Source organism: Myotis davidii, unplaced genomic scaffold (assembly GCF_000327345.1).
Source record: "Myotis davidii unplaced genomic scaffold, ASM32734v1 scaffold762, whole genome shotgun sequence".
NCBI classification, from domain to species: domain Eukaryota; kingdom Metazoa; phylum Chordata; class Mammalia; order Chiroptera; family Vespertilionidae; genus Myotis; species Myotis davidii.
The window spans coordinates 1,381,301-1,392,006 of NW_006293699.1; the positions used below are offsets into that span (position 1 = coordinate 1,381,301).

The 10,706-nt window shown below is 41.7% G+C and overlaps 1 protein-coding gene across 1 annotated transcript in view; it reads right to left on the reverse strand.

The window, feature by feature from the left end:
* Positions 1–3,993: 3,993 nt before the first annotated feature.
* Positions 3,994–10,706, reverse strand: part of XRCC2 (X-ray repair complementing defective repair in Chinese hamster cells 2) — a 34,739-nt gene continuing 28,026 nt past the window's right edge. Inside the window, exon 3 of the mRNA XM_006767291.2 lies at positions 3,994–4,967. Coding sequence (XP_006767354.1) covers positions 4,249–4,967 — 719 coding nt within the window. The 3' untranslated portion in view covers positions 3,994–4,248. The remainder of the gene's footprint in view (positions 4,968–10,706) is intronic.

The window sequence follows — 10,706 nt, forward strand, 5'->3', positions numbered from 1 at the left end:
GTGACGGGGTGGGCCCGCAACCTCCCCATCGACCCTGTCTTGAGTGTGACAGGAGGGGGTGCCCCAACACCCCAATAGGCCCTACCCTGAGCGTGACTGAGGGTGGCATCGCAACATCCCGATCCACCCTGCTCTGTGTGTGACAGGGGGCGGTGCCCCAACTCCCCAATCAGCCCTGCTCTGAGCCCGACCAGAGGGGCTGCATAGGGATTGGGCCTGCCCTCTGCCACCCGGGAGCAGGTCGTTATCTCCCGAGGGGTCCCAGACTGAGAGAGGGCACAGGCCGGGCTGAGGGACCCCCTGCCCCCCAAGTGCACAAATTTTTGTGCACCGGGCCTCTAGTCCTATACAATAAAAGACTAATATGCAAATAGATCGAATGGCAGGACAATCGAACCAGTCATTATGATGTGTGCTGACCACCAGGGGGCATGTGCGGAACATGGCAGGCGTTGGTCACAGTGGGATGGTGGAGTAGGTGAGCAGGGGTGCCAGTCACTGTCATTGGGGTGAGCCTCTGGTGGTTACTGAAAATTCTTTGCTCCCGCGTGCAGCGGTCCTGTTCAGCGCTCGCACCTGCTGCCGGCGCCACTGCCGGTCCTGATCGCCCCTGAGGGCTTCTCCACCTCCCCCTGCCCCTGAGGAGTGATTGGGGCAGCAGCCACTGCTCACACCCACTAATGGTGCTGGCCATGCTCGCACCCGCTGCTGGCACCAGTCCCAATCGCTCCGCACTGTCAGCGGGTGCAAGTGGGGCTGGCGCTGTCAGTGTGTGGGAGCAACGGCAGCGGGGCGGGGCTGCTGGCAGACAGGGGACTGGGGGCTGTGGTGGGAGGGGCTGAGCAGGGGTGCAGAGGATGGGCCAAGACCTGCCCTTGTGCCTACCACAGCCTCGCAGCCCACAGTTCCTTTCAAGGTGCACAAATTCGTGCACTGGGCCCCTAGTTAATATATAATTGATCATTTAATATAAAAGTTCATTATTTTTAATAATGTTCCAGTAAAATAAGTTACAAATCCGTGAATAACAGCTCATTAAATTAATACTTCGTTTATACAGAAATGTAAAATCCTGCCATATTCAAAGCTAGAGTTTGGCTAAGAGTTGCGAAGTTTTTCATCTACATCTGTAAAACACATACACTCACACACAAGCACACACACACGTGAACATGCGACCAAAGCACATAGCATGACAGGGAAGGAAACTGAATTTTCATATCTTTTCTTAACAGGTAAAAAGAGAAGTAGTCTAGAATAGAGCAAAAGAATCTCAATCTTAATGACCATATACTCTTAGCAGGGTTTGTAAAAATAAGTATATTCCCCCCAAATACAAATATTTATAAATTACTTGTATGACACATATTACATATAACAAAAAACCCACAAAAAATATAACTTGAAAAATGAAGAACTAGAGATAAAGCATGTAATATTTTTAAGTAGTTGTTATTAATGGCAAAATAATATTTACTGAGGATGGATAGGTGTGTGGATGTGAATGACGGTAATGCGACCCAATGTAATTTAATGTGATTACCAATTAGACTGCTATCCCATTTAATTTCACAATGTGGCTAAAAAGCAAATGCTGGGCCTACAAGAGCTGATGGTCTGATGACTTTTATTTTTATTTTCTTTAAATGTGGCTCTCTTTTATTTTTTTAAATATATATTTTTCTATTGATTTCAGAGAGGATGAGGGAGGAAGAGAGAGATAGAAGCATCAATGATGAGAAAGAACCATTGACTGGCTGCCTCCTGCCCTTCCACTGGGTATTGAGCCTGCAACCCGAGCATGTGCCCTTGACTGGAATCAAACCTGGGACCCTTCAGTCTGCAGGCTGACGCTCTATCCACTGAACCAAACCAGCCAGGGCTGATGACTTTTATTAAGTGCTGGCAGTTTGGGTCCCCCTCACCCTGCAACAAAAACAGTTCCTAGACAAGAATTTGTCACTCATTAGGGAAACAATCCCAGGAGGCCCCAGGAGAGAGTGGGGAAGTGAGAGGGAAGGATGGAAGGCAATAAGAGTGTTAAATGAATGGATATTTGCATTAAGCAACTGGGAATTAGTCCCACTGGGGCCACTCTGAGAAATAACAGTGCCCTCTCACTGAGTGGTATGTATTTACAGACCAAATCCTGACCCCCACTGCTAAGGACTGCCCAGCCTGGCCACCTGCAGGCCAGCACGCTCTGGATCTAGACGACACCTGCGTAAGTCCGAGGACTGTGTAATTGCACATGAGCTAGAGGAGGTCCAGGGCACATGGTGGGGCACAGACAACAGATGCCACATCTGCTGTGCCCGTGTCAGGGAAAATGTTAGCTTCAGTCTTGATTTCTTTGCTTTGTTAGATTAGAAAAGTTAGAGTTGACAGTTTGAACTAAATACTGTTATTTCTTGCCCCAGCCAGTTTTGCTCAGTGATTAAAGTGTTTACCTAGGACTGAAGTCTCTCAGGTTTGATTCCTGGTCAAGGGCACATACCTTGGTTGCAGGCTCGATCCCAGGCTCTGGTCAGGGTGCGTGTGGGAGACAACCAATCGATGTCTCTCTCTCACATCAATGTTTCTATCTCTCTGTCTCTCCCCCGCCCTTCCACTCTCTCTGAAAATTAATGGAAAAAATATTCTCGGGTGAGGATTAACAATAAATAAATAAATAAATAAATACTGTCATTTCTTTCTACTTTTCCCACAGGATACTTCAGATATGTACGTCGTGGCTTAAGACCATCTGACATATAGATTGTACGAGTGCTGGGATCGATCTATCAAATATTGATGTAATTTCATCTTTTCTTGGATTAAAATGTACAAATAGAAGTTCTAAAATTTTCCTAGTCTAGCCAAGCCAGTGTTGCTCAGGGGTTGAACGTTGACCTATGACCCAGGAAGTCATGGTTCGATTCCCGGTCAGGGTACATGCCTCAGATGTAGGATCCATCCCCAGTGGGGGACATGCAGGAGGCAGCCAATCCATGATTCTCTCTCATCACTTATGTTTCTATCTCTCTCTCCCTCTCCCTTCCTCTCTGAAACCAATAAAAAATATATTAAAAATAAATAAGTAAGATTTCCCTGTCCGGTCTACTGCAATACAGTACCTTCCATGCCCCTTAAGGTGTGTGCTCCCCTTCTGGCCATCACTGGACCAAAGCATATAGAGCCCTGTCCAGCGCTCAGCTGGAATGATTCATTTCACTCCAGGGTATATCTGGACTATTCTAAATGAGAAAATACTAGTAACACACAGTTCTAATATATAGTTTTAACATCTATCACTTAAGAAGGAGCTGAAAATTTCAAAAACACTCTTCACAGAATTCCCTGAGTGGCTATCTTATTTCCCTGTGTCTAAAATATTATACAAAAACCCAACTCCATCTTGGAATTCAGTTTAACTAACTCGGATTAAAATGCTCTGACTTCCCATAGTTGGTGGTGTGAAAGGCAGATGGGTAGACTTGTTTCCATTGCTTTTACAAAAATAAAAGCTCTACAGAAACATTTTTCAAAATCACAGCTTCCTAAAGGAGTTACATATGAGAAATTAAAAATGCATTTAAACTTTCCTTAACAAATAACTACTTAACTGAATTCCAAAAACGTGACACAAAGTTATAAAAATCCATTTTATTTAGACTGAAATGAGTATATTATTTATTTAGTTTTAAAACAAACTTAGCCTTTGCCCATGCTCAGTGGTTAGAGCGTCAGCCTGTGCACCAGAATGGTGAGGATGGGCAGTGCAGGGGTGGGGGGAGGGGGGAGGGTAGCAGGTTTGATTTCCAGTCAAGGGCATGTACCTGGGTTGCAGGTCTGATCCCCAACCCTGGTCTGGGTGTGCGTGGGAGGCAACAAATCGATGTGTCTCTGTCACACAGATGTTTCTCTTTCTCTCTCGCCCTCTCCTCTCTCCCCATTCCCTTCCATTCTTTCTAGAATCAATGGAAAAAAATCCTCAATCCTTGGGTAAAAATTTAAAAAATAATAAAATAAATTTAATCTATAGTTTAACTGTTAATATCACTTTGAGTAAACTTGAACAAATTCTGAGGTTTACTGTACTAGTTTAAGAGATCCATACTGTGTAGAAATACTGTTATGTTAATTCCTTTAGAGTTTAAAACTTCAGAATTGAATCACTTTAGCCTATTTAAGACTTTTTCCTCTTTATTTTTTTCTCAAGACTTTTAAAACCTTGCATAATATCCTGCAAGAGTATTTTGATATATATCAACAAAATTCTACCCCACTTTCCCCAATAATAAAAACATGTTTTTTTAAAGTGTTGCTTTTTAAATTACGTGAAACTAAAGAAAATTGGTTACTGGCTTTAGCATCGTCTTTGGAGAAAAACACCCTCTGCTTGACCAGCTGCTGCCATGCCTTACAGAGGTAGGGTCTGTAGTCCACACTCGTATCGCTCGGGCGCTTAACGGCAGAGGAAGAACCTTCCGTGGAGTTTGAGGTTTTCTGCATTATACTCTGTGTTGTTGCAAAAAGAACCAAGCAATACTCATTTACAAGTTTCTCTAAGAGCTGAGAACACTTCTTCAGAGTAGACTCCTGTAAGTTAACACTTTCTCCTCCATTGGCTCGGTCTATCCAGTAGAAAGCGGACAAGCTATCCAAAATCAAAAGGCAGAGAGAGGGGTGACTACAAAACATGGCTTCTAGGGAGTAGAGTGTGAGCAGCAACTGGCTGCTACTGCAGCAGTACACCAGGAAAAACCTGCCAAGGCAGTATTTTATTATTTCTTCAGAACTCTGGGGTAGTCTATGCTCAAGAATTGTAACAAGCCGAAGCAGGTCAAAGTGGTAATCTGTATCAATAAATAAGACTTCTATTTCCAGTCCACCTGCTGATTGTGGAAGAATGCACCGTGCTGTTAAATGATAAAGCATTTCTGTCTTTCCTGTTCCTTCTGGACCATGAAATTCAAGAATATCACCTGTGTAAAATGTAAAAATGTCAGTCAAAATGCAGCAGCACAGTAAGAGTAGGCTACAAGTGAAAAGTCTGCAAAAAGGTTTAAAAAGACATTTGCTGGAACATAAAAGAAAATCTAAGTCCATTTGCCAAACGGATCTGTAAAAGCACATACTAATAAATAGGGAAATCGTCATTTGAAAAGCAGAATGACAGCAGTCTGTGGGGATCTCCTGAGAACGGGTCTGATACACTCACAGTGAAATGGTGATGTGGAGAGTTAGGAATAAAGTGCCACAGATCCGGGGCCTTTCAAACACTACTGATTACTAAGGTGCACGCTATTTCTGGTAATTGATCTCCCAATATCCATTCTCTCCTTTTCCCTTACATATGAAACCCCAATTGGGGAAGGTAATGTGCCCAACTTAAAAAACGATTTTTCTTAGTCTCCCTTGCAAAGAGGGGTCACCAGGTATCTCAACTGTAGACAGTGAGACGTGCGCAGAGTCTGCTGGGATTTCTACGTTTCGCTTTCCTGACCCAGCTGCCACTTCTGCTTTTCCACTCCCTTCTTTGGAGGTGAAGAGCCATCTTGAAACAGTGAGGAGGGAAGGTGGACCCTCAGGGGCAGACCCTAAGGAGGTGGAGTAGGAAGACAGGAGGCGCCCAGGACTAGTTATGCATAGCCTGCCTCGACGCCACTTCTGATCGAGGAAAACAAGCCTCTATCTGGTAAGCCACTAGGCTGGACTTCTGCTACATGCAGAGGAAATAATCCCCAACTAGGGTTTCTGTGTTATTGCATTATGGGCAGAGCAATTCTTGACAGTGCAGTCTTACATGGATAGGGTGGTAAGAGCCGCAGCTCTCAGGTCTTCCCTGCCGGTAGCATCCGTCCACTGTGTTTTACATGGCCACACTGCCGCAGTCATTCTCTGCTGTATGAGTCTCCCAGGAAACTGCTCAGGGAGAATGACACCTGCGTTGTGAATTACCCCTTAGCATTATTAATCAGTCACCTACTCTGAACTTTGAAGCCTGCAATCTCTCTCTATACAGTTCCAGTATCTCTTCCACTGAGAAAGTACAAACTAAAACACCTGGAACACGGTCCTGCCTCCACAGCTTCTCAAAATCCCCCCGACAGTGGCCTTCCAATTCTTGTTAAACTAAAATTATTGCGATTTGATTTATGGCTGAACCACAGAATTGAAAAGTTTTAAAATGCAAATTCTTAGGCCTTTGCAGATTACAGAGCCTGAAAATCCAGTTACTTTATTTCCTGTCATTATTAATAAACCATTAAATGTTGAAACAAATAATGTGTAAGAAATCTAGCAAGTTGTTACCAACCTATAAAGTAGTATAAAACTTCAGCCAATTTCTTCTACAATCTTACATATAATTTACAATTCAAAATGAGGTGAAACTATGTTTACATTAACAATTGTTCATGGACACTTTTATTAAAAGCTGACATAATGACTCTATCTATACTCGACCCAGATGTTCAGTTTACTCTCTGCTACCATATTACTGGGGAACTAAGCTGCCCCCAAATGAAAGTCTTTTACTAATAATATAGGAGAATGAACTACATACACAAGATGAAGAAACACTGACACAGAAGCACTATTAATGGTAGTGCAGGAAAGTCAAAAACACTTTAGCAAGATGAGTCTGAAATGGTTTGCAGGACACAGTGGACTGTGCAGAAACTCTCTGGGGAACAGTAGCACCCTGCACCAAATCCTCCTCCCACGCCCAGAAGAGGAGCAGAGAGGCTGATGGGCACTTTACAAACGAAAAGGGACTTCTTCATGGTAGCACCTTGGATCCTAGTAACAACACCGAGGGGGGAATAGCAAATCCCGTCATCTTCCATGATCGCATCTATCGCACTATATAATTTACCTGATTATATTTCTTGTTGGCTACTTTAAGGTTGGGACTTGACTATTCTATACCCAACACAAACACAGTATCTTTTTCATCAGATGGTTTTCTTCTTAAGAGCTTCTCGAGAGACATCTAAACAATGAAAATATAAGTCCTGGTTGGGGGAGGATTACAGGCCCCACAGTCAATGTTGGAACATGGATTTTGAAAGGAAACAGGCCTGCCAATAAGTCACAGGTGGGACTTGAGGGGTGGCTTTGTTTAGCAGAGCCCAGCAGGTGTGAATGCCCGCGACCAAGGCTTGGAACAAGGGGCTAACAGCAGACGAAGCAGGAACAGGAACAATGTGCCCAGTGCTAGTCTAGCCCCGCCTGCTGCCCTTGCCCAACAAGAGCCGACACTCAGCTTCTGTCAGGTCTTCAGCCCCTTCTCTGATTCCTAAGGTGATAGTAGTGACTTAAAAGCTCTGAGACAGGCTCAGAAGTACCCCACAAATCAATACTTAGGCACATAGGGATTTTTCATTTACATAATTCACGTAAATACCCTGACGTGAATTTACCTTCCAAGTGGTGTGTTGAGATGGATCTTCAAGACTCACAAAATAAAAATGTCCTACAGCTGCTAGGACTTGAGATTCAAGACAGTACTAAGATGCTGTACACGGAGGTCTGGGAGAAAGCTACATAGAAATAGAGAACAGCTATAGTGAGAGAAGACAGATAAAATAGAAATTTCATAGAAAAAACAGTAGGAAAACAGCACAGAGCACAGAAGCTGTCGGGAAAGTGAAGTTGTACTAAGTAATATTAATGAAGCAGGAAAGACCTAAAAGTGGGAAAATGGAAGGGGAAGGTAGGGACAGATCACAGAGTGGTCCTGGACAGTGGCCTTAAAGCAGTAAAGGTGTAGTTTGCAAAACCACTTTTAATATAAATATTAGTTTATGAACCAAACTTCAAGAATGGAGACACTCAGAAGATGGACTGTCAGGCACTGCAGGGAACATTCATGCTGTTCAAGGAACAGCAAGGAGAAACCAGGGAACCATGAGGAATTACAGAAAGCATACAATGGTTTACACTCATTGGCAAAGTAAAAGAATTCAGTAGTTTCGTGAGGCTGGCGAGTGAAATGAGGATCATTTAAGGTAAGGGAAATGTAACATATTCTGAAGAAAAAGGGAAGGGACTTCACAGGGAGATAAACATACACGATACTGGTCAGAGGGTAACTGTGAGATATGTCTGGATATTTGTGGAATTCTTGGACTAAGAACAAAAAAATGAAAAATTTGCCAAGTATTTTCTTGGAGAAATGAGTGGTGCTTATAACAAATTTCAGCACAACTCGAAAGAGTAAGTCTTCGAGAGAGCTTTCCTACATGGTTTGACAAGGAAAACAACTGATGGAGTTGGTGGATTCCTTAGCTCTGTGGTTTGGCATAAATGAAACTGAAGCAAAGTTTAAGGTTAAGTCCTCGGTTAAGAGGTTATTAGGTATATAAAAATACTCTTCTCCCTTTATAGATTAACTAGAGTTAATTTCCAGTGCATGAAATTTGTGCATGGGTAGGGGGATAGGGTCCCTAGTGGCTGCAGCCGCCACCAGCCCCGCCCCCTGGTCGAACTCCCAGTGGAGGGGACAATTTGCATAGTAGGCTTTTATTATATAGGATAAGCAAAGCAGATAAAAAGGTCATTTATAAAAACTGGAAAAGTAAAATCTGTAAACTTGTAAATTACACATGAATATTATCATTAATGTCCTTGCATTAGGTTCCCTACAAATGTTCAATGATGAACTAAAATCAGTTTCACTGATGTTATAAACATTTACTATCTAATCATAAGATCAAAAATCATATCCAAACTTTACATTCTATAGAGGGAACACGAGCCTTTCAAGTGTATTTGAAGTCACTAGCTCATATGTTTCTGTGAGCTGCTACCAAAAAAATGCACCCTTGTCCAATGAAAGTACTGGTATGACAACTGGTAGTAAAAAAACAAACAAACAAAAAAACCTGTACAATTTGGCACTTGGCAAACTAAATCAGAAAATCTGGATGGTTTGGCCTTGCTAGCTACTCTCACAAATAGAATGCTGTAAGGGGTTTGGGTAACAGATTGTCAGAGTGAGTTTATGAATCTAAACATCCTTCAAAATGAGGGGGAAAAAAGCCTAAAAATACATCTTGGGACCAACCTACTAATTGTATAATGTTGAATTTGCAGATTACAATCATCATAGTAATAAAGAGGTCATTATTATCCGAAAAAGCATTAAAAATATGGTTAGTCCTAGCCTGTTTGGCTCAGTGGATAGAGCATCGGCCTGTGGACCAAAGAGTCTCAGGTTCAATTCTGGTCAACATACCTTAGTTGCAGGCTCCTCCCCAGCCCTGGCCCTGGTCAGGGCTTGTGCAGGAGGCAACCAATTGATATGTTTCTCTCACATCAATATTTCTCTCTCTCTCTAAAAATCAATGGAAAAAAATCCTTCGGTGAGGATTAAAAAATAAAAAACATATGTATATGTTTACAACAGCATTAGAGACTCCTATAACCCCTAAATCTCTTATTGCTTCTACTTGAGCTTCCCTATGACAATTTCTAATAAAGTATTGTTGATACGTACTCTTTATAATCCTGGTCTGTGTCTGCCATTGCTCCACTGAGTATTCATCTAACTAGTGTTACAGCTATATATGTATGATAGTTTTGAGTAAACTTCGTAGGTGACGGAACAAGATGGTATTCCTAAAGTATCTATAAATGTAATATTCAAATGTATAAGCTGAGTTGCAATCCCATGTTTCAACATCAATTTCATAAGGTTCAACTTATCCTTTCCAGCAGAGAGAATAGAAAGGCACCTCAATCTTTTGTCTAACAGGTTGGATCAAAATTTTTATCTATCTGATTTAAGAAGCAATCCCAATTGTATTAATAATTTTAAATGTTTATGGACATACAATATATACATATGTAATTTGTGTTTTGTTTTTGTTAATCCTCACTTGAGGATAATTTTCCATTGATTTTTAGAGAGAGTGGAAGGGAAAGGAAGGGAAGGGACAGAAAGAGAGAGAAACATCGATGTGAGAGAGACATATGGATTGGTTACATCCCACGCGTGCCCCAACGGGGCCAGAGATCAAGCCTGCAACCGAGGTACAAAGGTACTTGCCCTTGACCAGAATCGAACCCAAGACGCTTGAGTTCATGGGCTGATGCTCTATACACAGAGCCAAAACAGCTAGGGCAAATATGTAATTTGTAACAGCACAATGCAAGGGGGAGGAAATGGAGATATACGGTAACAAAGTTTTTGTAAAATACTGAGGTTAAGTGGTATTAATCCAAACTAAATTGTTATAAATTAAGATGTTAATTGTAATCCTCGGGGACCACTAATAGAAAAAATAATATTTTTAAAAAAGTAAAAAGGATGACAGGGAATTAAAACGGTACACTAGAAAATGTCTATTAAACACAAAAGACAATAAAGCTCCTGCTAGAGAAACAAAAAGCACACAAGACATATATAAAACAGACAACAAAATGGCAGTCATAAATCCTATCTTACTGGTAAATTCACTAACTATAAATAGTTTAAACAGTCCAAACAAAAGGCAGAGATTGGCAAAATGGAATAAAAAAAACATGACTACATCAAAATAAAAAGCTTCTGCACAGCAAAAGAAACCATCAACAAAACAACAAGAAAGTCCACTGCCTGGGAAAACATATTTGCCAATGTCATATCTGAAAAGGGCCTAATCTCCAAAATTTATAGGGAACTCATACAACTTAACAAAAGGAAGATAAACAATCCAATCAAAAAATGGGCAAAG